This window comes from Drosophila busckii, chromosome 2L, assembly GCF_011750605.1.
Source record: "Drosophila busckii strain San Diego stock center, stock number 13000-0081.31 chromosome 2L, ASM1175060v1, whole genome shotgun sequence".
NCBI classification, from domain to species: Eukaryota; Metazoa; Arthropoda; class Insecta; order Diptera; family Drosophilidae; genus Drosophila; species Drosophila busckii.
Genome location: NC_046604.1, coordinates 4908746 through 4936473, shown reverse-complemented (window position 1 = coordinate 4936473; position 27728 = coordinate 4908746). Strand labels below are relative to the sequence as shown.

At 46.9% G+C, this 27728-nt stretch overlaps 1 protein-coding gene across 1 annotated transcript in view; it reads left to right on the top strand.

Moving 5' to 3' along the window:
• The window catches only part of LOC108598529, a 102936-nt gene that overhangs the window by 12441 nt on the left and 62767 nt on the right, over positions 1–27728 (top strand). The window contains 12 exon segments of the mRNA XM_033294043.1: positions 2755–2813; positions 5701–5929; positions 5997–6098; positions 6194–6310; positions 15677–15879; positions 16112–16385; positions 18078–18213; positions 18390–22473; positions 22475–23732; positions 24255–24563; positions 25305–27113; positions 27455–27547. Coding sequence (XP_033149934.1) covers positions 2760–2813; positions 5701–5929; positions 5997–6098; positions 6194–6310; positions 15677–15879; positions 16112–16385; positions 18078–18213; positions 18390–22473; positions 22475–23732; positions 24255–24563; positions 25305–27113; positions 27455–27547 — 8668 coding nt within the window. The 5' untranslated portion in view covers positions 2755–2759.

Genomic DNA, 27728 nt, shown 5'->3' with positions numbered 1-27728 from the left:
GCTCAATGCAGTGCAAGGCACGTCAGCATCCGGTTTAACTTATGGGTTGGGTGTGTGTATTGTGGGTCTGAGAAATCGTTAGACCCACACGAATGTGTTTTGTTTGCCTTCGAAATACATTTTTCAAGCTATCAGCATTTATTTTTAATAAAGATGCGATCAGCAACAACAGCCGCTGACGTTTGTCTGTGTGTGTGTGTGTGTGTGTGTTTGTGTTTTTTTTCGGTTGAACGGCTAAAAAAATGTGTCATTCGCTTCTTTGACTTTGATTTAGTGGCTAGACAGGTTAATACAAGATGAGATCATCACAAGACGACAGCAAAGCTCCGAGCGACGCAACAGCAGCAGCTTTAGCTCAAGTCGCTGCCTGACCTTCGTTAAAAATTATTTGACATTGTACAAATATTTGGTTGGCTCGAGCTATATAAATAAATCATAAAACTGCCGTTAGTTAAAGCCGAAAAACAATCAATAAAAGTTTATATAGAGAGCAATGCTCGCTGGACTGCCTAAAATAATATTTTTTTTAAATCAAGTTCAATTAAAACGAAATTTTGTGTGTCTTAAATGTATTTAAAAGTTGATTGTTGATAAGAAAAACAAGCAAATAAAAGCTTAACAACAAAACATATATATATATATATATTGGTTTCTTAAGATAAATAGACAAAATATATAAAACTTTTTTTCTATTATGTATGATATGATATATTTAAGATAGATTTTTATTATTATTGTGTTTTAATCATCATTTGAAATATTTGGAACATTAGCTATATCAAAAGATGATGGTAGATAAGAACAAGAATATGAGAACTTCTGTTTTATAACCAAAGCATTTATATATATATATTTATATATGAATATATTTAAATTTTTATAAATTAAAAGTTGCTGTTAAACAAAAAAGGCAATCATTTCTAAATTTAATTTAACATTGTTTTTATTATTATTAAAAAGCTGTTTGTTGATAGAAAACAAGGAACAAAAAATTAAAAGCTTTTGTTTGATAGTTATTGACCTTTTTTCATATTTAATTAGATATTTATATTTAACTTTTATTTTTATTATTATTATTGTGTTGTGTTATCTTCATTTGAAGTTCTGCTAAGTCATTAAAATTCCTTTGCTATTGAGCTTAAGAGCTTTACTTCTAACACAAAAGAAATTGAGTTGTTTGGCTGTTAAATCTGTTGGGCTTTGGCCAGCACTTAGCTCTCATAGCAATTGGCATTTTGCACAGCATTGTTAGATGTTCAATCAGCGTTAACGAACAGCAGCAGCAGCAGCAGCAGCAGCAAGAACAGAAACAACAACAACTACAAGCAGGAGCAACAGTAACAACATTCGCATTTATCACGCACATTTATCAGCTTGTCAGCCGTAAGGTAGCCAAGCCCAGAGCCCAGACATTAAATTGAGCAAAACTCAAGGCAAAGTGCACACCAAATTACGCTCATTTCGCAGGCACATAAATTTATCAGGGCATCATATAAAATTCAACAAACTATAGGCACAATGCTAAGGGAACACGTTTGCTTAATTAAGTGATCATGAGCAGGGCCGCAAGGCGGCAGGCTGACCAAGCAAGATTAGGCGAAAATAAAAGATGCTCAAGCCCTTAGCCGAGAAGAGAGTTAGAAAAATAAAACTCAGCTCAGGGTTTTTTTATTTGCCAGAGCGCGCCAGTGCCCAATCGTGCAATTTAGCTTAGAGTGTGTATTTTATTTAAGCGTTTATTAGCTGATAAAACAAAATAGATAAATCGTTGGCAACAAGGCGTGTGTTGCTCTTGGGCCGTTGAAGTTTTTATTGCCTGCGCTTTGAGTCGAAGTTAAAGCCTGGAGCGCAGCTTTTATATGTTTATATATGTGTCTGAATAATTTTCATTTATTTTCCTAGCCAATGGCAAATGTTTTAACATATGCAGACGTTAACGCCCAAAAGAGTCGCAGCTCAACACTAAAGATACTTTTTTATATAAGCTGTAAATTCTAGCTGCCTCTTGTAGCCTTTGCCACTTCCGTTGCCGTTGCTGTGGCCGTTGCTGCTGCCTCAGCTGATTATGTCATAATTATATGAGCTAACTACCTGCTAGCCAGCTAGCCATATAAAGATGCTATCAGTTTTCACACACACACACAACACTACGAACGACAATTTTTTTCTTTCTATATGCTGTCAATTAACAACAGTTCCCAAAAGTCTTGCCCAAAAACTCATGAAAATCAACTGGAAAAACTGAAAGTGGCAAATGCGTGAGAAAACACAACAACAGCAATGGACAGTTTACATTTTTTTTTAGTCAGTGTGTGTATTTTTTTTTTTGGGGGGCTGTTGCTACATCTTCTATTGTTGGCTTTTGTTTGCAGTGCCGTTGTATAAATTTCAGAGAAAACAGCCCAGAGAGATAAAAAAGAAATACAACAAAAATAAATGTGAGACGCTGGGGCGCATGTTTGCGCATAAATTTCAAGTGTCATTTACCCATCTTCGCACTTGCCTTAAGTAATTCTCTGTTTTTTATATTATTTACCAGCTGTCCATGCTGGGCGAGCCCATGCTTTGACTTCTTTTTTTTTTTTTGCCGCAGCGTGTTTGAAATTTTAAGTTAATTATGTGGTATTTGTTTTTGTGCGCAAATCGCATTAAAATTATTTTTCAAGTATTTTTTAAGTATTTATTTGGCACTTCTGTGTGTGGCTGTTTACCTAACATGTTTTTAATTATGATTTTTGCTTCTTCTCTTTGCAGCAAAAATGAAAATATTTTTGCCACTAGTCACGTGGATAGTGCTACTACTTTCGAGTACAGTAAGTATTAACTACTAACCAAATATAAAACAAAGGCGTGGCTGCAATGGGTTCAGCTACAGTTCAGCGCAAGTCATAAATATTAATGGCATTGGATTACAGTGGCGACCATTGACAGTTAGCACCTGCACAATAATTAATTTATGAGTTTGTCCAGCATCTTCTAACTTAAGTTTAAGCACCTTTCTTCAGGCTTGAGAGACAATGCTAGCGTTATAACAAATTTACGAGCTACTAGCTCATTATGAAACAAATTCTCAAGCAAATGAAAAATGAACTGAGCTGCTGCCTAAGCTAATGATGCAACCCTAAAAGACAATACATTGATAGGTCTAACGGTAATAGCCCGCTCATGCAAATGAGCCGCAGTCAAAAAACAAACTTTAATTTCTGTTGTTATTATGAGAAGATTCTTGGCTTGGTCAAAATCATATTTATTAAATTCAACAGCAAGCTGTGAAATGAAAGAAGATGCGAGAATGACGAGAAACCTTTCAACATTTGCTTGACTAAAATAATTTGGCAGCGTGAGCGGTAGTTAAAGTAAGCGAGGTTAGATTCAATGCAAAGCAGGTGAAAATTAGAAGAAAGCGGCTTCAGTTGACTGAAGGTTAGGCGGCTTGGATTTCAAAATCATAGCTTTGGCGAACTCAGCCTAAATCGCTGAAAGAAAGCAAGAAAAATAAACAAAAACGTAATGAATAAAAATAGCCGCATTAGCTGTAAAAATGCTTTGATAGTCATCGATTTATGCAGACTGCGTGAGAGAAAGACACAGAGATAGAGAAGAAGAGAGACGAAGAGTCAAAGCAACGGTGCTTTGTAAATTGGCCAAAAGAATGCTCTAAGCCGTAAGCAAAGCCACGCAAGTTCATTGACTGTTGCTTGGCGCTTTTTTTTTTGTTATTTATTTTATTATGTGTTTGGTTTTTTTCGCGACAATCGCTGAAATAGAGCCTGAGCTCAGCTCAGAAATTAGCTTAGCTTTCTATTTGTGCGTTTGTGATTTTTTGCATGATTTATTTGATTAGCTGACAATGAATAGAAAAAAAAACAAAAGACTTAGGCAACGAACTTTTTTTGTTTTGACTCACTGATACAGAAAATTCAAGTGCGCATTGCCCATTGACAGTTATGTAGTATATGCAGGCATAACGGCTGCACTTGAGCGTTGATATTTAGCACGTCAGGCATTGTATTTTGTTAACTTGACTAACAAGTTGCCGTCAACGAAAATCGCATTGTGCGACGCGGCGTGGCGCGACACTCAATGTCATGGGAGCAGCTAAAGCAGCATCTTCAGCTTTAATTGTTGCATGTGATGATGTTTGCGCCTGCATTGTGTACGCCGCCTGTCAATTGATAAAGCAGCGGGGCAGCCGGGCAGCGCGGGCAATGCAACTGCAGCGCTGATAGCTGCGCGTCTATTGTTTCGCAAGGCCGTTAGCGTTGCATGGCGTGAAGCATGCACAAAGCAATTGAAAAGCAAAAAAAAAAATGAGAAAAAATATATATTGGAGAGAAAAAATACTCGTCAGCTAGAACTGCTGCACTGCTGCTGTTGCTACTGCTGCTGCTGCTGCGGCTTGATAAAAATCTAGCTGAAAAAACAATTCATAGAGTTAACTTGAACTTGACAGCAGCAGGCAATAGTTGGGGCTATCTTCATGCTCACACCTTAAGCTTTTCCTTATTTTTATTGGCCTGCTCGCTGGCTCATTAGCCAACTAGAAAGGTGCCAAATGATTTCAGCTCAAGCTGCAGCAACAGCAAGTAATTGGATTAATCAGCAGTTTCCTGCAGGCGCAGCTGTTGGCACTTGTAGCATTAAACTTTAGGGTCCAATTATGTGCAACAAGCCTTAGAAAAATAAACGTGAGGCTGTAGCTAAAATATCAACAGAGAGTTACATGCTATATATGCTAATCATTAGAAGGTTTGGCTATATAAAGTTGGCACCTTTCACTAGCGTCTGCCTAGATTTCTATTTAAAAGAAAACAAAACTCAACGCATAATCAAAAACTGTAACAGGAACTCTTTAAATAGCTAAACGCAATAAAAACCAAAACAGACACAACCCCACCTTATATATACCTGCAATTTTATTGGCATATATGTGCTGCCAAAACGTAGGAAGTAAATAATTCGTGGCGTGCGCAAATTGTTGTTAACCAAATGAAACTTGTTTTAATACATTTTGCAGTAGCGCGAAAAAGGTCTTAAGTGACAAACTCGTTTCGCGTTAGACAACTAATGTTAAAATGTGGCCAACAGCAAAGACAATACAAAGCTACAAGCATATATATACACAAACAACTTTTGTTTTTATTGTTATTGTTGTATTTTTGTTTATAAAAGTAAAATCAGCCAAGTGTAACAATTAAGCGTTGGCAAAACAACAGCAAAAAGCCAACTTACAACAATTTATACTTATGTATATAGGTAGGTAGCTTGGTTGCTATAGCTGCCCATATGGACCGCAGCAAGTTGTTGTCGGTTGGGAAATCTTGTTGAAGACGCTCTAGCTGACGCTGACGCAGCGGCTACGCCTGCTAGCTTTGCCTGTATCTAATTTGAATTTAAATTAGTTTAAGTCAAGTAAATCGCACCCTACCCCACTTGTCAGCAGGCTAGCGAAGCTTGCCATGTCTATATGAGAAACGAGAAACGAGGTTAGCGCATTATATCATAAATATATGTGGCAGCGATATTCTTAGTAGGTCTCTTGCATAAAATATATGTTTCAATTTCAAAAGCTGAGCTAAGCTTAGCATAAATTTAAAACAAAATTATAGTTCAATAAATGACAGTCAGTTGTAGTTAATTAGAAATGTAGAAAGGCTTTTTCTTTTACTTATTGCACTCCCACTCTCTTTTTCTTTGCAGGTACATTCACAATACCAACAACAACTACAACCGTTTAAGACAAATCCAAACAAGCATAGTCGATTTCGAGGCGAAGTATTCTTTCTGAATCTCGAGGATGGCTATTTTGGCTGCCAAGTTAATGAGTCAACAGACTATTTGCAATTATACGATCTATCGAAAATCTGCGACGGTAATCAAGACTGCTTTCTTGGTTCCGATGAGCTAAGCAAAGAGCTCAAATGCACAAGTAAGTTTACACTCGATAGATAGTAAATGCTTTTCAACTATTAAACTTTGCTTTCTTTGCTCTGCAGATGACTGTGATAAGGATGGCACACAGTGCACAAATGGTGTTTGCCTGAATGGCGTTTGCCATTGCAATGATGGCTTTGGCGGCTGCAATTGCGTCGATCAAGGTAAGAAAAGTTAACACTTAACACTGTTCACCGTTAAACTGCAACTAAACGGCTTTGTCTTTGGCTTTGTGCCTTTGTCTTTTCGCCCTTGTTAGATGAGAACGAATGCAAGCAGCGGCCATGCGATGTGTTTGCCCATTGCACAAACACATTGGGCAGCTTTACGTGTACCTGCTTTCCGGGCTATCGCGGCAATGGTTTCCAGTGCGAAGGTAAGTGCTCCAGCCTTTAACTTTACTGTGTTGTTGTTAGCATAAGCATAATGGCCCAACAAGCTCAACTGAACAACAACAGTACAAATGATTGTTGTTCGTTCGTTACTTCCGTCAACGTTTTTGTTAGACTCACTTATTATTTGTGTATTTGCGCACAAAGCTATGATTTAGCCTAGGCTAACTTAACTGGCTATGAAAATCCCAAAGCTAACGGCACACAATTGTCTCAAGTGCGCAGCACTCTCAGCTTACAGCAAAGAGCCTGCTCTGGCCATCATCACAACTGTAACAATAACAATATGAAAGCAGTCTCAGTCTCAGAGTAAAGAGTATACTTTGCTTATTGTTGGTGGCTATTAACAGTGTTGTCAGAATATTGAGAGTTAAACTAGCTAAAATAAGTTGAAAAATGGCAACTAAAATTTTTAGTTTGTTTAGCAATTTAAAATCAAGACTATAATAGAAAATCGAATGCCATTCAAGCATTTTTATTCATTACACCAACTATTTATTTCAATATTAATTAATTAACGCATTGTGAAATAATTTTTAAATATTGAGGTCTAGTTCTAATTTATAAATCATCCATCATCATGTCCAACTCCACTTGAGGTTGAATGACTTTACTGAATTCTATATTGATAATTTGACTTCTCTTAGTCTTAGCTGATTTCTTCATAACTTCAGATATGTTCTAGCTTTTGCAATTTCAAAAAAAGAAAAGCTAAAATAGCAACACTGCCAACTTGCTTAACAACTAAAGTTAAAGCTCCACACTAAATTTTAAGTAATTTTTATGTTTATAAATTCGTAGAATTTTGTAGCACAATTAAAGCTGGTTAACCTTGAAAATCTTTCTTGCTGTATGTAATCACATTTCATCTTTTTATACAAGTAGCTTACAAAGTTAATTAACTGCTGCTAGCTTTGAGCTAAGATTTCATGCATTTTTATGAGCAGAGGTAGCTGTGGCTGCATTTGTTGCGCAGCTGCAGATTCCCAAGCGCTCGGCAGGCGGTCCAAAAGCATCCCTACTACTCTTGTCTGGCTCGACAGTGAAAAACTGTCTGCCATAATTGGACTGGGCCTAATGTTGCGTAATGAAAACACATTATGGCAACACAGAGAGCACAGAGAAAAAAAAATCAGAAAAAAAAATATGAAATGGCTTATGAAAAGAAAAAAAAAGGCAATATCAAAAAACTATAATAACTAGAATTGAGGCAACGTGGCTTTGCTTTCTATGTAACCACTTAACAGCTGGCAGTAGAGTTCACTTGATGATGATGGTGATGTTGGTGGTGGTGGAGCTCTCTGGCTATAAGCCATAGATTTGTTGCAATGCATTCGCGCCATGCCAAGCGAGTTAGACATGAAACGTACTTACGAGCTACACGTATGTCTGTTAGACGAGGAATCAGTGTCATGTAATCTGACCCCAAACATGGACACGCCAGAACTTTCAACACTTCAAGAGCATGTGTCTTCCCCACCGACCCGCTCCCCCTCTTCGACTGCGATTGCAATGCGATAACGAGCGCAAATTTCACAAACCCCACTAAGTATGAAGACGTTGCCCAGATTCTAGATTACATGTGACGACTCTTGTGCAGCGCCTTGTGGCAAACAAGGCGATGGCGCGGCAAGCAGCAGCAGGCATGCATAAATTCTGAGCAGTGGCATGTAACGCCAGTCAGCATCACATTTCAAGCCAGACGAGCGAGCGCATTATCTAATTCCTTTCTCTACTACAATTTCTACGACTTTGTTGCTTTAGTTTCTTCGCATATTATTCATGTTGCATTTGCTTAAAGCGGCAGCAGCAGATTCAGCAGCAGCCCTTGCCACATTTTTTCCGCAGAAACTATAGCGTATAATCAAAAGAGTTAACCAGTTTTAAATACGCTGAGAAAGTTCTAGCCAAAGCCGAAGCATTAAATGCCGCTAGGCACGCACTTAACTTTCCCACTATATCTAATTAAATCTGTTCAAATTGCATGCTAATACCAATGGCAATTAACTTAAGTTATGCAGCAAAGCAGTTGAACTTAGGACCAAGAGGTTGATGCAATAAAAGAAATCTGCAAAAGCTTTGAAATCCAGCAAGCAATGCTCCTATGACTTGACCAACTAAAGTTGCTTTGATATGCTATATAGTCTATATATTTTTTCATATATCAAGTGCACAAGCTTTGACAACACTTTGCAGCTCTATGAATATCCAGTTTGCGTCGCAGCTTCAAGTTCACCCAATAAACTTTGCCTAGGCCTGGGGTAAAAATAAAAAACACTTCGTTTGCAGCTGGGGTAGAGCAACAGTCTGGCTGTCTGCTAACGGTATTAAGTTGTTACCACCTGTTTTGCCCACTCGCAATATATTTTTCATGTTCATAACTCTCGCAGGCCTGCGTGTGCAGTTGGCTTCGTTAACGCATCAGCAAAGTCCAGTTATGCAATGAAAGCCAAAAATAAAGAAACGAGTATTGGCCATCGTTAGCGTTAGCTTGCTCTATTGGCAGCCAGGCAGGCAGGCAGGCACTCAGGCTTCTAAGGCATTTGTCAGTGCAATGAGCTGCAAATATATGTATGCATAGACATAGTCTATGGAGTGCCGTGTCGAGTTGAGTGCTAAATTTATAGCCAAAGTTATAGCAGTTGTTGGTGTGATTCAAGTTGCCAAGTTGCCAGTCAACGGCAGCTTAGCTCCCTTTCGTTTCGCTAACTGGGGCAGATCATTAAAGCGGATAAAATAGATTGTACTCCAGCTCAAGCTCTGCTCTGCTCTGGCATTGGCAACGCATGAGGCGTGCAGCATATTGTCGGCGCTTAACGCTGCTGTCCTCAAAACGCCACTGCCAACAATTTCCAACGCACTGGATATATATTTTTCTTTTTGTTTCGACGATCAACGTCAGCTGATAAGCGTCGCCAGCTTTTGTGCCATGTACGTGGCTTATCTGCCGCCACATATAGCAGCCATAGCAGTTGCCCATATCATGGGAGTACATGGCAGTAGTTAATGTATAAGTAAATGTACATAAATATTTAAAGCGTGTAGATATACTCTACACTAAAAGAAGTAATTGTTTAAGTTATTAGCAAACCTTGTGTGTTATAATAATAATTTAAACAATTACTTGCAAACATATTCTCTTTAAAAACTTTAAATTAATCACATGCTGTGCTATGAATTGAAGCTGTGAAGAATAAAAGAAAATAAGCAATTAAATAATTAGCAGCACGCTCTCCTGCTCTCTTGTCAAAGTACGCTCGCAACTCCGCTCTCCTCTAATATTTGCTGAGAGCAACTCTTTACTTTTAGTCGCTCTAATATTTGCATAAGCATTTGCTGAGCGCAACGCTCTAAGACTAAGACAGTCAGACAAAGGCAAAGTTGCTTGCTGCTCTCTTGCTTAGTACTCTACTGTACTCAATGCTCACTAATTTTAATAGCTCCCGCTAACTTTTTAACATTTGCGCCAGTGCAGCTTCAGACTTCTCCCAGTCTGGTCTGGTAGCCCAAAGTGTATACAGCAGTCAGCCTGCATTATTTTTTTCTGGCTTTGGCACATTTAGCATATCGCAAATGGCCGCAATTAATTCGCGTGTCGAAGCTGCCAAGCTGATAAGCGCTGGAAAATGGCTTAAAGCATTGGCATTGACACGCCTCATTATATGTACGCCCCATTTGGCTTTTGTGTGTTGCCACATTTACGCATCAAAGGCAAAGGCAAAGGCGTTGCTGGCAAATTGAGCCGCCACCCATGGACTGACATCAGTTCAAGCTGACCTTGATCTTTCAGCCACATATAGCCAGCAAGCTTAACGCATAATTGCGCCACACACAAACGCACACATATTAGTTAGTTAGCTAATTTTTTTCTATGTTTGGGCTTGAGTTCAAGTTCAAATGTTTTTAAGTTATGCTTTACCATAAACTAGCCACAAATTTAGACTTTAGTTTCAAGTTGTTAATCATCATACAGCAGTCGAGCATGAAAGTCATGTCCGCTCGTAAATTGCATAGACAATGCACTGAAAAAAATCTAATACACTGTTTGTCATATATTTAGGCATCAATTTGGCTCAGTGGATACATATAGCTAAAATTGCTTGAAGGCACAGCCGCGACTATCTGTGAAAATGGTGCACGAATGTCATAATTCAAATAACAACAGCGACAACTAAAATTGCAAATGCTAATTAGCACAACAATTACATAAAACAAAGCAGTTTAGTTTGCTTTATTAGTTAGACGCCAGTTGGACCAGACATGGGTCTCTATCTGTGCTGTATTTATCAGTTATGTAGATTTATAGTTTTAGCTTTTTACAATAGTCGCGACTGTTAATTAAAACTAATTTGTGCAATGTGCCCCCAAACCTGTTAATTGTGCCCCCCGATCAGCAGATCGACACACACACACACACACACACACACGTTCTATAATGACTGTATGTATGTTAGTATTTCAAATTCTGGTTCTAATACTCATGCCGGAAATCTAAGAAGCCAAGCCAAACAAAATTATGTCAGCATCAGTTCTCAACATGCACTCCACATAGCTTAATAACATCCAGTCACGCATGATCATGCCGATTTGATTGGATTTTAAGCGTATGTGTAGAGACGAGCAGCGCCAGCATTTAGCCCAAGGCATCCGGCATTGTGGCAAACAACGCCCACCAAAGTGGCACAAATAGAACTTTGACCAAATGTGTAGACTTGAAATAATCATACAGCCAACAGCTTTATACAAGTTTCTTGCTATAAGAAAAAATGCATTTAAATATTTATGAAAATCTATGCTTATTATAAATTTATTTTTTTTACAAGCTTACGTGCCAAGTTCATTACACACACACTCCTTTGGTCAATGGCCTGTGGTACGTGTGTCTGGCACCGCTTTTCTCTCTCTCTCGCTCTCTGGTTGGGGCAGCTCGGCAGTGCATAAAGTAATTAAACTGACATTGAAACTTAGATGAACATAGAATGCTTCCTGCTTCTGGCTAAACTCCTGGCCAAAGCTGCTCTGTAGCTACAGTTGCGGCTGCCAACTGCCCAGACAGCCAAGCCGCAGCCAAGACGATGACATTGAGTAATCAGACTTCTGCAATTGCTGCATGGAATGCTACCCATATCACTCGGGCTCTGTAAAGATAGCAGCAAATACCAGTTTTATTATTTTATTTTGCCAGAGTGATGATCCTCTTAATTTATAAGCTAAAAACTAGTAATTATAACTGCGCAGCACTTGCTCGACTGCTCATAATTACAAGGCACACCTCAGGCCCAGTACCTGGAGCAGCACGTCCTTGTCGTCTTTCCTTAGTGAAGCTTAGACTTTTGTACTTATGTCATATTAGCCACAAATGTACAACATTGCTGAAGCTACGAGTGCAATGATTAATGGGCACACAGCTTGCCGCAGACACCAGTTCGCATACATATAAACATATATATGTATCCATGTTTGTAGCCCTTAGTTATGTCCAGTTGCCGCTTCATTGGGCTTTCGGTAAGTGGAAAATATTGAAAAATTGAATTCTATATGCGCTATTGGAGCGTGAAGCTAAGCCGCACTGCTTCCGCATGAGCTGATTGAGAATATTCCTCAAGCCATTAGCAGAGCATCAAGCAAATCACAACAAATCGCTGTGGGATTAGAAAAATTGTATAATACGTGGGGGCTTATAAATGATAACGTCTATTATATTATAAGCGATCGCTTACCCAAACAAAAGCCTTGATTTAAATTGAAGCTTAATTTACAAATGCATACGTTGTACAACATTAAACGTTTAGAAGTGACTGTTATCGAATACAGTCGATGGGTTATCGAGGTTCGTTCGACAGTCACACTATTTGAAAAGAATCAAAAATAATCTATCAATTAAAAATTATTTGCTCTAAACATCTGCTCAATTAGCTTTTAATTAACAAGTGTGTATTTACTCGATAACTTTTTTGCCTGTTAGAAAGTACTTATCGACCTTTGCTCTAAGAGTGCCTTGTAATGTGTGCTATATGAACCGTGATATCAAAAGACGATAATTCTTTCATGGCATACATCTATTGGTTTCGTGTACGTCACAACGTCTAACAAATTGCATGTCAATGCAGAGCTCTCATTTAGCACGCAACTGTACGACACAAATTGACTATTGATCACTCATTCCATCGCAAACTGCGTGCATCCTTTGTTCGATGATAGGCTCTGACTGATGTGGTGGCGACGTTCGCAAGTGAGCTTGATTCTGGCTGCGGCTTGTGGGTCGGCGCGGCGCCGCAGTCCTGCGGGACTCGGTGCGTGTGTGGCGCCTTCTGCTCATTGAACAGCTGCGCGGTTAATGGATCCTAGTGTATGGATGTATGATCACTGGCACGGCACGTGTCGAATTCGCCAGTGAGCAATTGCAAGTCATCATAACTCCAATCTATAAGAAGTGACTACTATAACCTACCTCGGAGTTGGCTACACGACACAGACTTGCGTTTGTTTATCAAGCGGAGCAACCTCGACCGTCACACCTAATGTCGCGCCACAGCGGTTGTGCAGAGAGTTGCACGCTGCTCGATTGGCTGGAGCAGCTAAGATTCTGTAGGCCCAAGCAGTCATTTGTGAATGAGATCCCCCCAATCGCGCTTAAGGTTACGTTCATTGCTCTGCTCTAGCTTGTCGCCAGCCCATGAACCCGCATTAATTGCATATTATCGTCTGTGACGACGTCCATACCCCGTCGAGCTAGAAACATAACTGACATAGTGCTGGTCTATTCCTCCGAGCATCGAGCTGAAAGTGCTACACCTGTGCGCGCATGCAGGCGCGCTGTCGATCAAGAGAACTGGCCCGGAGGAGCTGTAACATTGCCCGCGCATCTCCGTCGCACAGTATCGCAGCGGAATGGCAGTCCTACACACCTCGGCGATCGGTCGGGTGACGTCCCTGGATCAGCTGACTCAGGCTAGCACCACGCAACTTCTTGCCGTACAAGTGCAAGCAATTCCGTTATGCTACACACTACTCACCGCTCGCATTCTAAGCTTGTGCGTTATGCCGAGGGCGGTTTGGGTGCGGCTGGCGATGGACTAACCGTGGGCTCGTCGCTCAGAGATGATCGTGTGTGCAAGCGAGTCGCTAGGCAGTCATCAAATGCTTGCTGGAACCCTGCTGGGCCCACATAGTCCGGGTACAGAATCTCGAGTGGGCTGGCTCATCGCTAGCTCGACTGCCCGGCACGCGGATACGTAGATCAAGCTGGATCGCTCGCATGCCCAAGAGCTTGCAGTGACTTTTGGATGTACGTGCATGCGAGAGCCGGAGTCAACGCCTGTTCGTGTACCGACACAACGCGGACACGTCTCGTAACCTAATGGCAGACTACCGTCATTGACCGCTTAGTGTCCACAAAGAGCGTGCTCCACACGGTGAGTCACATGCCACGGCTGTAGAGCAGTGTGAGTTAAGCGGAATTGTGGCTAATTGTTATTTAACTGAATTGTCAGTGCCATGTGCGCTTGTAGTTGTTCCTTAGTATTAGACAGGCCGTCCCTCACGTGGTACCTTCGCGAGATCATGATTATCTTGATATCTTCTCGCACGACTATCGTGATAAGTGTCTTGTCTAGTTCTCTTATCACTCATGGCAGCGACACAATGAGCTATAACTAGCAATCCTATACCAACATCTCGCTCAGCATTCTCGGGACACTCTACGTCGAGCAACTCGCGCTCGCTAGATAAGCAACACATATGCATGCAGACAGCAGTCATGCTGGATCAATGCACAATGACCTCGCATCATGCGTAACGTCCGTCGAGCACACACGCATACGCCATTGAGGCAAATGCGCAAGTCTACACAATGCACTGACTCGCCTCGCGCTTTGGGTGACAGCAACTGTGCGAGTGATTTAGCCAAGGTAGCGCTGTAGCAGTCATTCAATGTCGTCATGGCTTTGTCGTTCGAGCTCTGTGACTGTGTCGTGCGACGCACTGGATCCCGCACGCAGTAGAGTATTCGCGCCGACATAGCGCGTCAGCACATCTGATTACAGCTACACCCTGGGACTCTCCTCATGCGTTGGCGTCACTGCCTCTAGAGGTAGCGCGCTTGCATGCAACCCGGCAGGTGGTCCTTCGCCTGCCTGGAGGCATTCGATGAGAATCGGCAATATCAGCCGAGAACTGTGTGTGCCAAGTGTCGCGGGCGCAACTTCGCAATGCATCACCCGAAGATGTCCACAGTTGGATGATTGTGTCCCTGGCCAATATAACCGCTGTCCCTTGTGTGAGCGGTGTCCACAGGCACAGCGCGATAATTTGAGCATTGGCGCAGAGTAGTTAGTTGATAATGCCTCGTCACAAAATTGCATGTTGCCTTAATATGTCTCTGTCTTGTTGGCCTCCGTCCGCGCTCCTTATTGCTTCTATCTATAGCATACTCTTGAAGTCACCATTTCTCACAGAATCTCTCTAAACGACTAGAGCATATTACTCAAAATTGAGTAATCATGCTGTAACTCAGTTGAACTATTCAGTAAATCAACTCACTACTTAAGATAGAGTGAACTAAGCACGCATACAGGAATTATCTATGAAGGGTAAGTCTGTCAGTGTAGATCTGCGTAATAGTGTTAGATACCATGATGATATAGACATTCCATGTAAAAAGCTCGAGCCAATTAAAAGGTTCAGGCAAATCGACATTGGATGAATAGGAACAGATCGGATGTATTGATACATTATCTAATACAGTGTTGAAGCTTTTGAGTTGTGAATTGCGAACAATTTAAATATGAAGCTAGCCTCAAGACAAACTAGGTCAATAACTTGCGCTCTAAAGATGCTTGCATCACCTGTGTCAATTCATGTTTAAATGTGATTGCGCCCAGTTTCCTTTTTAAAACTGGGCGCGTGTATTTGCAAAATCTTTCGAACTAAGCTATATCAAAATTTCAATCTGAACTCTCACACGCGTCCAAGTTTAATCAAAATTCTTGTTGCTTCAGCTTCAATTTAGAAAATTATGCGCTTTCGTACTTTACTCTCAGTGCTTTACTTTTATTGCCTTTCAGCTGCTTTTTATCGAGCTTCGAAAGCTTCAAGTTCAGCTTTATATCTCCCACGCTAGTATCTTTGAATTTCCCCGCCTTTATACCCGCTCCGCTCTTTTTCACGCTATTGCTTTTCCCACCAAACAAAAATTCATAGTATTTTATTTATTTAGCATTTATATTGATTTGTTTTACTAATTTAATATATTTAACCAACTTCCCCTGCCTGCCTGCCTGCGAATATATATAAAATACCAAAATCAAAAACACGCCAATGAACACGCGTTGCACGTGCACCAACCAACCAAATTCCCCAACCACCAAACACCACTTGCCAACACACACATAAAGACATCAACGAATGCCAGGACAATCCGTGCGGCGAGAACGCGTTATGCACGGACACCATCGGCAGTTTCGTTTGCACGTGCAAAACGGACTACACCGGTGATCCCTTCCGCGGTTGCGTCGATATCGATATGGAGTGCGGCATCGCTGCGCCTAAGCCAGTAAGCTCGGAGTCGATGCCGCATCATGCGATGCTGTTGCACGGCAGATAGACTGCAAATTCACACGGGCGCTACTGAAGGCAAACCCGATCGACCAGGTTGACCTGCCGAGGCAGTGGAGATGTGAATATATGTTATGTGGGCAAGCAACTTAATGACTGCAGCCAACAATGCGGTAGTGCATAGAGCAGCATGTTCTGCCTGGATGGCGTTACGAGCCCATTGGCCTCAGCTGCGTGAGAACAGTCGACTCGAGCCTGTACGCACGCACGTCCGAATGTGTGACCCCATGCTCCGTGCGTTGAATAGTCCGCCGCCATCTAAAGTCTCGCGTCGACTCTGCTGTGAGGCTGAGAGGCTGAGCGGTGGCTCTAGTCCTCCAGCACGCCGGCAAGGGATGGTCCTGCAAGCAGCCTTCCTGCGAGCGGCAAGAACTGTGCGCGTGTGGCCGAACGACTTACCTGTCGTAGCTCAGGCAACCGTGATATACGAGTCTAGCGGTGCTGGTAAGCCCTAGGTGCCAGTCTCACGAAGTGAAAGGGGCTGGGACCATATAATTCCCAGCGATGTTCAGCGCCGGGCAGCCTGCGAACTGGGCGGATGCCCGGTGCAACTGACCGTGCGTGACTTGTTCGATTGGCCCGACGCTGTGTGCATGGCTCGTAAGGCCAGAATGCGCCGCACTTGCATTGCGATACGTGGCCGGGAGCGGTATAGCTGCGCCCTGCACCGACTCATGTGATAAGGTGAAGGTCCGACACAGCTCAGAGCCTAGCTTGTGATGATGTGATCGCGAGGTGCCGCGCCGTGCGCGCAGACTGCGAGTGCACGCGTATGCTGAAGGACCGATGACGTGTATCTGCCCAGGCGACGTGTCGACTATGTTCGCGTTTCAGGGCACACTAGCTGGATCGAGCACTCTGCGGTTCCTCGACTCTACGTAGTGCGCTGTGTGATCGCCAGATATGGCAGCTGCCAGAGAGATGGAGCCGACTAGTCCTGGCAATAGCCATTGTGCGGAGGCTGAAAGCCCAAGAACGTTCGCTCTACTCTCTCTCTGCCCAGTAGGCCGATCTTGTTGTTAGGCACACGAGTTGTTTCGGTCGCCATCACTAGTGCCTGGAACAGACACGTTGACTGCGGCTCACCGCTCATGCAGCAGAGTGCATGTTGGCTACCACGAGACCAAGGTCTTCCCATAGTGACGTGCTGCAGCCCAGACAGGTTCTTGATACAGCGTAATTCCCAGCCCAGAACGCGAAACGTCGCTTTGGTTGATTAGGAGCACTCGCTGCATGAATGTGCTTCTCGCGCCTCTACGTCTGCGGCGTGCCACGCCTATTGCGCAGCAAACGACTGCAAGGTGGTTGTATCCCTAGTTCGTGCTGGCCCAATGTGCCTCGGCGAGCTTATCAGTGTATAGTGGCCTCACACCGGAAGGCTTGTGGCGCCTCATGGCCATGTCCTCGCTGAGCTGCTCCGGATTGAGCGCAGGCATGGCCTGCTAGACTGGCGAAAGACTAGTGCTCCACAGGATCGCGTACAGTGGCCGGCCAGCCGTCTTAGACATTTAGTGCGGTCAAGGCTCACAGTGCCTGACGTGATACTGGAGCAGAGACAGCTTACTGCGATTGTCTACGGAAGGATGTGACTTGGCCAGTGGTGGACGCTCGTATAAGGCCCGCTTGTGTATATGCATTCGCCGAGCTTCTGCGAACGAGATCATGCCGGCGGACACCACTCTGCAGTCGCTCCTGCGTGCGCTCCGCTCGGCCTATCGCGCAATACGCTTTCGCGAGCTGATGCGATTGGAGCTGGCAACAGAGGCAAAATGGATACGCGAGTGTGCAATGCCAGGGCGCGGGCTCCTATTACCAAGCTGCTGGCACAGCTAGCGGGTCGTCTGTGCGGCCTCGCCTTCCGAGTCCAGGCAAGCTCAGGTGTCCCAAGACTGGCTGGGCGCGATACACTTCATGCGAACGAATGATCCTTTGGCCGCCCTCACGCCGAGTGCCAAAATTATCCTGCTCTCGCAGGTCACTCGTCACGCTTACTTGGCTGCCTCCCAACCGGCCTCTAGAATAACCGCAGCCCGAACTCGCGCCAGTGCGGGTTGGACATTACAGAGTCATACAGTGAGCTCAGGCTACAGGCTCCTGCGGACCTTATGCCTGTTCTCATTAGTGTCGATTAATCAGCTGGCGGCCTACAGCTGATGTCTCACGCTGCCATTGAGAAGGCATTCACCTGCGATGCTGTCATCTGGCACTTTCGCGCTCCATGCGCCTCATCGCCAGTGCGCAGCGGAATAAAGGAGGATTCGACGCACTACTCGTATGCACCAAGAGCTTGCGCATAACATGCGCATTGCGGCGCGGATCCGCTCTCACCGTTGGCGCATTGATTATTGGGGCAGGGTGTTATGGGCCCGGTCGAGCGCTCTGTACTATTAGGTAGGCTCTATTGCACTTGGTTCAGTGTTGTTATTACACACATGCGCCAAACGGCAGATTCCTCAAAGCCGAGCGCTACGCCTGCGGCATCAATGCCAAGTGCACGCCCACAGATCCGCCGCAATGCATGTGCGAGGCGGGCTACAAGGGTGATCCCCTGCTGGGCTGCACGGATGAGGATGAGTGTGCTCAGCTGCCATGTGCTTATGGCGCGTACTGCGTTAATAAGAAGGGCGGCTACCAGTGTGTGTGCCCACAAGGATTCACTGGTGATGCCTACAAGAGTGGCTGCATTTTGGCCGAGGGCACGGCCAAGAGCACTTGCAGTCGCAATGAGGATTGCGCCAGCAATTTGGCCTGCCTGGACGGCAGCTGCATGAGCCCCTGCGCCAGTTTGCTCTGTGGCGCCAATGCCTACTGCGAAGCGGAGCAGCATGCGGGCTGGTGTCGCTGTCGCGTTGGCTACACCAAGAATGCTCTAGGAGATTGTGTCAGCCAGTGCCAGGATGTCATCTGCGGCGCCGGCGCGCTATGCATACCCACGAGTGAAGGACCCACCTGCAAGTGTCCACAGGGCACGCTGGGCAATCCCTTCCCAGGCGGCAGCTGCAGCACGGATCAGTGCAGCGCTTCACGCCCCTGCGAGGCGCCACAAATCTGTCTCAATGGACGTTGCAAGCAGCGCTGCGATGGCGTCATCTGCGGCATCGGCGCCAGCTGCGAACAAAGCAGCGGCAAATGCATTTGCGCGCCCAACTTTGTGGGCAATCCCGAGCTGCTCTGCATGCCACCCATAGAGCAGGCCAAGTGCTCGCCCAGCTGTGGACAGAATGCGCATTGCGAGTACGCTCTGGGTCAGAGCCGCTGCGCCTGCAATCCCGGCAGCTATGGCAATCCCTACGAGAGCTGCGGCCCGCAGTCAAAGCAAAGCTGTCAGCCCAATAGCTGTGGATCAAATGCCGAGTGTCGCGCGGTGGGTCAGCAGCTCACTTGTCTGTGCCCACAAGGCTACAGCGGTAATCCGTATATAGGCTGCCAGGATGTGGACGAGTGCGCGCAGCAACCTTGCGGACTAAATGCCGCCTGTCTGAATACAGCGGGTGGATTTGAGTGTCTTTGTCTAGCTGGACATGCGGGTAATCCTTACAGCGCCTGCGCGCCCATCGAATCTCGCTATTGCCACAGCGCTGCGGATTGTCAGTGCAGCGCACGCGTCGAGTGTCCCGCTGGCTATAGCTGCCAGTCCGGACGCTGTCAGAATCTTTGCGCACACGCCGCTTGTGGACCACGCGCTATTTGCGATGCCGGCAAATGTCTTTGCCCGCTGGGCTATGAGGGCAATCCTACGGATCTGCAGCAGGGCTGCAGCATACGCGGTCAGTGCCACAACGATGGCGACTGCGCTGCCAGCGAGATATGCTTCCAACTAGGCAAAGGACTGCGCAAGTGTCTGGACGCCTGCTCCAAGGTGCAGTGCGGTCCCAATGCGCTCTGCGTAGCCAACGAACATCGCTCCAGCTGCCTCTGCGCTGATGGTTACTACGGCAATCCAAGCAACTTGCAAGCGGGCTGCCAGCCTGAGCGTCAAGTGCCCACGCCACTGGATAAATGTCAAACTGACAACGATTGTGAGCGTGGATTTGGCTGCCAGAGCAGCAGCGTTGCCGGCGGCACACGCGAGTGCGTCAATCTCTGCGCGCATGTCATTTGCGGCGCCAACGAGCTCTGCAGCATCAACCAAGCTGGACATGCGGTATGCAATTGCGCATCCAGTTATGTTTGGAATCCACTGAGCTCCGCCTGTGAGAAGCCTACGCTGCCGGATTGCAGCAGCGATGCGGACTGCGTGCAGTCGCACGCCTGTCGCGCCGATGTGCTGGGCGTGCTCAAGTGCGTCGCCAGCTGTGATGCTTATCAATGTCCTGCCAACTCGCAGTGCCTGGCGCAGCGTCATCAAGCGAGCTGCGTTTGCCTGAATGGCTATGTGGGCAATCCCAATGATCGCAATGGCTGCCAGCTGACGCGTCAGCAGCAATGTCGCAGTCATGCGGAGTGCGCGGAGTCCGAGGAATGCATTAAGGATATCAACAATCAAACTTTGAGCTGTCGCGCCGCCTGCGAGCGTCAGAAATGCGGACCAGGCGCTGTTTGCATCACCAACAATCATCAAGCGCAATGTCAATGTCCACCTGGCGCCTTTGCTGGCGATCCCTACGATGTCATCAAGGGCTGCCAGAGCGTGCCTTGTGTCTACAACGACGACTGTCCTGCGAGTCAGATGTGCAATCGCATGTCGCACACTTGCTACGATGTCTGCAATGCCGAATCCTGTGGCGAGCATGCCATATGCCTGGCTGAAGCGCATCGCGCAGTTTGCCAGTGTCCACCTGGCTACAAAGCAAATCCACTGCCTGAAGTTGCTTGTGTCAAGCAAAGCGGCTGCGCCAGCGGCAGCTGTCATCCCACAGCTATGTGTGAACTGACGCTAGATGGCGCCAGCTGCAAGTGCCCGCCGCTGTACGAAGGCGAGCCCGCAGCTCACGCCTCAGGCTGTCGTCCGTTGGCGCAATGTCCACATGGCGATGCCGACTGTCCAGCGAATACAATTTGCGCTGGCGGACGCTGCAGCAATCCCTGCGAGCAAGCCTGCGGCATGAACGCAATATGCAAGGTGATCAATCGCCAGCCTGTCTGCAGCTGCCCGCTGCGCTTCCAGATTGTGGGCGAGTCTGCTAAGCAGGGCTGCACGCGCAGCGGCTCCAAGTGCAGCAGCGATTTGGAATGCGGCGGCGCTTTATGCTACAATGGACAATGTCGCGTTGCCTGTCGCGCCGGCACGGACTGCGCACAGGACGAACAATGCGTGGGCAATGTTTGCGTCGTCAGCTGCTTGGATCACAGTCAATGTGGGGCTGGACTTGCCTGCAAGGACAGCCACTGCATTTTGGGCTGTCGCAGCAACAAGGACTGCGGCCAGACGCAAAGCTGCATTGAGAACAAATGTTTGAATCCCTGCCAGGCAAGCAACAGCTGCGGCCCCAACGCGCTCTGCAATGTGGAGCAGCAGCGCAGCATTTGCAGCTGCCCCGCAGGCTTCGAGGGCAATCCCACACCCGAGCAGGGCTGCGTGCGTGTACCCGCGCCCTGCCTCGCCAGCAATCAATGCCCCAGCGCACACATGTGCATAGGCAATCAATGCAATCTGCCCTGCCAGAAGAACTCCGAGTGCGCTGTAGGCGAACGCTGCTATCAACAGGTTTGCCGCAAGGTTTGCTACACCAGCAACAACTGCTTGACAGGTGAGATTTGCAACAGTGAGCGCACATGCCAGCCGGGCTGCGACTCCGACGCAGACTGTCCACCCACGGAGCTTTGCCTAAGCGGCAAATGCAAATGCGCGCAAGGCTTCATCGGCACGCCCTTCGGCTGTGCGGACATCGACGAGTGCACGGAGCAGCCTTGCCACGCCAGCGCCAGCTGCGAGAACACTCCTGGCTCCTATCGCTGTGTCTGCCCCGCCGGCACAGTGGGTGACGGCTTGTCGGGCTGCCAGCAGTCGCGTCAGTGCCAGAACCACGCCGCTTGTGATAGCAGCTTGGCCTGCATACATGGACAATGCGCAGATCCTTGCGCGGCGACAGTTTGTGGCGCTAATGCGCTGTGCGAAACGCAGCAACATGTTGCCGAGTGCAGCTGCCCAGCGGGCTATCTAGGTGATGCTAATGACGCCGGCGTAGGCTGCTTCAAGGTGGAGTGCATCGATGATGCGGATTGCTCAGCGGAGCGCGCCTGCGATAAGCAAACCAATCGCTGCATACAGCCTTGCGAGCTCATCAGCTGCGGCAAGGGCAGCTGCCAGGTGCAGGAGCATGCACCCAAGTGTCTCTGCCATCCAGGCTATCAACTAACGAATGGACTATGCGAGGATATCAACGAGTGCTTGAGTCAGCCTTGCCATAGCACTGCCTTCTGCGATAATACGCCGGGCAGCTATCAATGCAAGTGTCCGGTTGGACTCATAGGCGATGCAGTCACCAGTGGCTGCCATGATGCTAGCGAATGTCTAAGCGATGCCTGATTGCCCACCACAGCGCCAAGCTGTCAGCAGTCACGTTGCCGCAATCCTTGCGAGCAGCCCAACTGCCTGCGGTTTGAATGCGCGTTGCCAAGTGCAGGCGCATCAAGCGGTTTGCAGCTGCGCGTCCAATGCACGCGGCGATGCGCATATTGAATGCGTTACCATGGAATGCCAGTCGAATGAGGATTGCGCCAATGAAAAGGCCTGCCTGGATGCCAAGTGCATTGATCCCTGCTCGCTGCCCAATGCCTGCGGCGCCTTAGCGCGCTGCAGCGTGCAAAATCATCTTGGACTCTGTGCCTGCGAATCCGGCAGCACCGGCGATGCCAAGCAGGGCTGCGTGCCATTGCAGTATTGCCAGCAGGACAGCCAATGCGCCCAGGGCAGCATTTGCTCGCACGGCATCTGCAGCGCGCTCTGCAGCAGCAATCGCGACTGCATTACCGAGCAGCTTTGCCTGCAGGGCGTTTGCCAGAGCAGCTGCCAGGCCAACAGCACGTGCCCGCAGCTGCAGTACTGCGCGAATAATATTTGCGTCAAGGAGCTGGAGTGCCGCACCGATGAGGATTGTGGCGAGCAGGAGAGCTGCCTGCAGGATGCTTATGGACGCGCGCGTTGTGAAGGCGTTTGCCAGGGACGCGCTGCCTGCGGACGCAATGCTGAGTGCGTTGCGCGCTCCCATGCGCCCGATTGTGAATGCAAGGCGGGTTTCTTTGGCGATGCACGCTCGGGCTGTCGCAAGATTGAGTGCGAGCGCGATGAGGACTGCTCCAATGACAAGAGCTGCGATAATCACATGTGCAAGATTGCCTGCCTCATAGGTCAACCCTGTGGCGAGAACGCGCTCTGCACCACCGAGCACCATCGTCAGGTGTGCCATTGCCAGCCTGGCTTCAGTGGCGATCCGCGCGTGCGTTGCGAGCTTATCGATTTCTGCAAGGACGCGCCTTGCGGTCCCGGTGCGCGTTGTCGCAACTCGCGCGGCTCGTACAAATGCAGCTGTCCCACCGGCTTGGTGGGCGATCCTTATAACGAAGGTTGCCGCAGCGCCGTCGAGTGTCTGACGCATGAGGATTGTCCGCCGCATGCGGCGTGCGCGCAGACCAATGGTGTGCCCAAGTGCCAGGACGTTTGCGCTCAGCTGCAGTGTGGCCCCAACGCGGAATGCATTCCGAAGGGCCACGTCGCGCACTGTGCATGCCGCAATGGCTATGACGGCCAACCCGCTGACCGCTTAGTCGGCTGCAAGCCATTGCCAGTGCCCTGCCAAATCACTAGCGACTGCCCCACCAACACCTACTGCTCCGATAGTGTCTGTAAACGTAAGTACTAACACCACAAGACCCAACAGACCAGAGCTACTACCCAACAACTTCAACCTCAACTTACTTAATTTGATTAATTCACTACTCACTCACTTATCAAACTAGCACGGAAACCTTCAAGCTGTGGCGCTCAGCGTTGAGTTAATGGAATAAGCAACTTGCCATAAGCCAATGTAGTCTGATAAGTCAAACAAAATATACTTAGACTTATATCTCTAGTTAAGTAGCAGTAGTCTACTCTTCCTCTCTCTCTCTCTCTCACTCTCAATCTGTTCAGTTGCCAATTTCTTGCAACTCTTATGAGCTGCAGTCGCCACAGCTTATAACTTTGGACTGGCTTTGTAAACGGAGCTACCCGTAGCCTAGACTAATTCCAAACTAAACACACTTACCACACACACACACACACACTTAAACACGACTACACTTACACACACACACGGACCACCGTCAACTGTTGCAACTGGGCCAACTGCCAAGCTCAAACAGTTTACTAATCCATTGATTGCATTTTCTTAGCTGCCTGCCTGCTGGACACTGAGTGCGGCCCCACTGAGGTCTGCCAAGGTGGACAATGCTTCGATCCCTGCCAACAGCCACAAGCGTGTGGCCAAAACGCCGAATGCCAAATGCTTAATCATGTTAAGCAGTGTAACTGCCCGAGTGGATTCACCGGAGATGCTGCCAAGGAATGCGTGCGCGTGCCTGTTGCCTGCGATGGCGAATGCTCGCCTGGCTACAGCTGTCGCGACTCCATGTGTCTGCCTGTCTGTCAGACCGATCTGGAGTGTGCCTCCAACGAGAAGTGCCTGCGTGGCAATTGCATGCGTGAGTAGCAAACAGCATTAAATCGAAGCTATAGAAACAATAATGCCCAATGAGTTCGTGCTTTATAAATTTTGTGCTCTGAGCCGAACGTTTACCGATCAGCTCTAACTAATGTCGGTGCGTTCTACTAAGAAATAGAATTTGCCAGTGAATCAACATATTCAGTTATACAATTGATTTTAGCACTCTAATTTATAAACTCATATAATAATTTTCTTAAAATTAGTCTTAAAATACGTTGAACACATTAGTAGAAAAATTTACGTTTATCGATCATTAACTTTTATCCGACTAACTAGCTTGAAAAGACAGAAAAGTACAGGGCTATAGCTTCTTATTCAATACATTGAATTCCATAAAATTACTCTCAAAAGAAGCGTAAGAATTAAAATTCAGGAATAGAAGCTCAGTCATGGGTACATTACGAACTAATAAAGACGAAAAGGTCCGAAGCAACCTTTCAGCTCATCTGAGAGTTAAAAATTGTATCAAGATTCCAATCCCAGCAAAAACATTCATCTGTAATTCTACAATAATAAATTAAATCAGTAAATCTAAATAGCAATAATTAACATAACATAACGATAGTATCCAAAACGAATCAGAGTTTAAAAAACGACATAGCCGAAAATAGAAACGCTAACGAATTTTGTATCAAGCACTACCCATTTTATTGTTTCTATCGTCTTTACTACAATTTTCTAAACTAACTAAAACTAATCTCTAACTTTTGCTCTCTAGTCACCTGTCGCGTGGATAACGACTGCTTCCTGGGCCATGTGTGTCTGCACAACAAGTGCGTCTATGGCTGCCATGTGGATGATGACTGCAGCGCTTCGGAGTCTTGTCGCAACGACAAGTGTGTTAATCCTTGCGTGGAAAGTCCCTGCGGTCCCAATGCTGTCTGCTCGGTGTCGAATCATCGCGCCAGCTGCAGCTGTCTGGACAACATGGTGCCCAACCCAACAGCACAAGTGGGTTGCGTGCGCTCCCCGCCATTGGAGTGCCATGAGAATCGCGACTGCAGCAATGGCCTGGCCTGCTACGAATCTGTCTGCCGTCCACTTTGCGCCGACGATGCCGGCTGCTTGACCAACGAACGTTGCCAGCAAGGCGTCTGCAAGCCGCTGTGCCGTCACGACAACGAATGCGCTCATGGCGAGCTCTGCCTGGGACTCAACTGTGTGGCCGGCTGTCGCAACGATCAGAGCTGCCCCAGTCAACTGTCCTGCATTAATCAACAATGCGTAGATCCCTGCGCTGATCCCACGGCCTGCGGCACAAATGCGCTATGCCATGTGCTGGAGCATCACAAGCAGTGCAGCTGCCCTGAAGGACTCAGTGGCAGGGCCGATGTCGCTTGCAAAGCGCCACGCACTGCCTGTGGACGCAATGAGGACTGTGAATCGAATCAACTTTGCTATGCTGGCAGCTGTCAAGGCAAATGCCGCAACGATCAGAACTGCTTAGCGGATGAGCGTTGCATGCGCGGCACTTGCCGCACTGTCTGCAACACGGACGGCGCCTGTGCTCAAGGACAAATCTGCGAGAATCGCGTTTGCCAAACTGGTTGCCGCACAGATTTGAGCTGCGCCAGCGACGAAGCCTGCGTCAACAAGAAATGCTCGAATCCCTGCTCAACCCCTGGTCAATGTGGCCAATGCGCCGACTGCCTGGTCATCAATCATGGCGTGCAGTGTCAGTGTCCAGCTTCCTTTATAGGCGATGGTCTTACTGGCTGCCAGCTGCCGCCCGAGCGCTGCCATCCCGGCTGTGAATGTGATGAAAGCGGCGCCTACTGCGCTGCCAAGTGTGCGCGCAACGATGACTGCGCCTGCGGACAGCAATGTGCGCGTGGCAAGTGCCGCAACAAGTGCGGCGCCAAGCGTCAGTGTCCCGTGGGTCAGCTTTGCGAGCGTGGCGCTTGCATTGCTGGCTGCAAATCCAACAGCGACTGCGCTGCCGACCAAAGCTGCTCCAAGGGCAAATGCGTGGATCCCTGCGCCGATGAACGTGCCTGCGGTAGAAACGCGCTGTGCACAGTTTCCGAGCATCGCATGCTCTGCTACTGTCCCGATGGCTACGAGGGTGAGCCCAGCAAGGAGTGCGTGCAGTTTGAGTGTCGCGAGGACGGCGACTGCGAGTCGAACAAACGCTGTGCCGAAGGCAAATGCCGCAATCCCTGCTTGGAGTACGGCGCCTGCGGCATCAATGCTCAGTGCCGTGTGGTCAATCGCCAAGCGCAGTGCAGCTGCCCACCAGACTTCTTTGGTAATCCCGCAAGCGAATGCCAGCCCCTGGATGGTGGCTGTGCCACCAATCCCTGCGGCGTCAACTCCAAGTGCATCGAACTGCCCGGCGGCTATGAATGCGCCTGCATGGATGGCTGCATGGGTGATGCCCGCAAGGGCTGCCTCTGCGAGGGAAAACTAGTGAATGCCTGCCACGAGCAGCCCTGCGGCCTCAATGCCGCCTGCCGTGTGCGCAACAACGATCAGGCCGAGTGCTACTGCCCCGATAACTTCCCCAACGGCGATGCCTATGTGCAATGTAAGTTGTGAAACAATAATTAGAAACTGCACCATTGTTATAATCGGAGAAGATTTTGCATTCATTGATAGGAAATCCAGAAAGGCTAGGCGAGAATTTTATCTTAAATTTTGTTTAATTGGGAAACAATAGTATAGTTTCAATACTTAAGAATGGAAGCCTACTAGCCATATTTGATTTGATTTGGGTTTAAATGATGTCCCAGTATAATCTTTTGAATAAGTGTTGAGTTGTAATTGCATAGAGGAATCAGTTTCTATTGTGTTTTCCCTTCACTGTGTATATCTTATATAATTGTAATGTGAATGAATTTTATTTATGTTTACTTTCCCATTTTATAGGCTATCTGACACCACCGCAAGAGGATTGCCGCACCCACGGCTGTGAAGTGGGCGACTGTGTGCGTCAGGGCTATGATTATGTCTGTCAGCAGGGTAAGTGCGCTCATTTGATATCAATAAGAATGCCAAGTGATTTAGTTAATACCGTACAAAAGTTAATGCTAATAATGATAACCAGCGTTTCGTACAAGTTATCGTTACATTTACACATTTCATTTTTGGAGTAAGCAGTTAGTGTTATCGTTATATCGTTGACGTTAATTATTTTTTTATA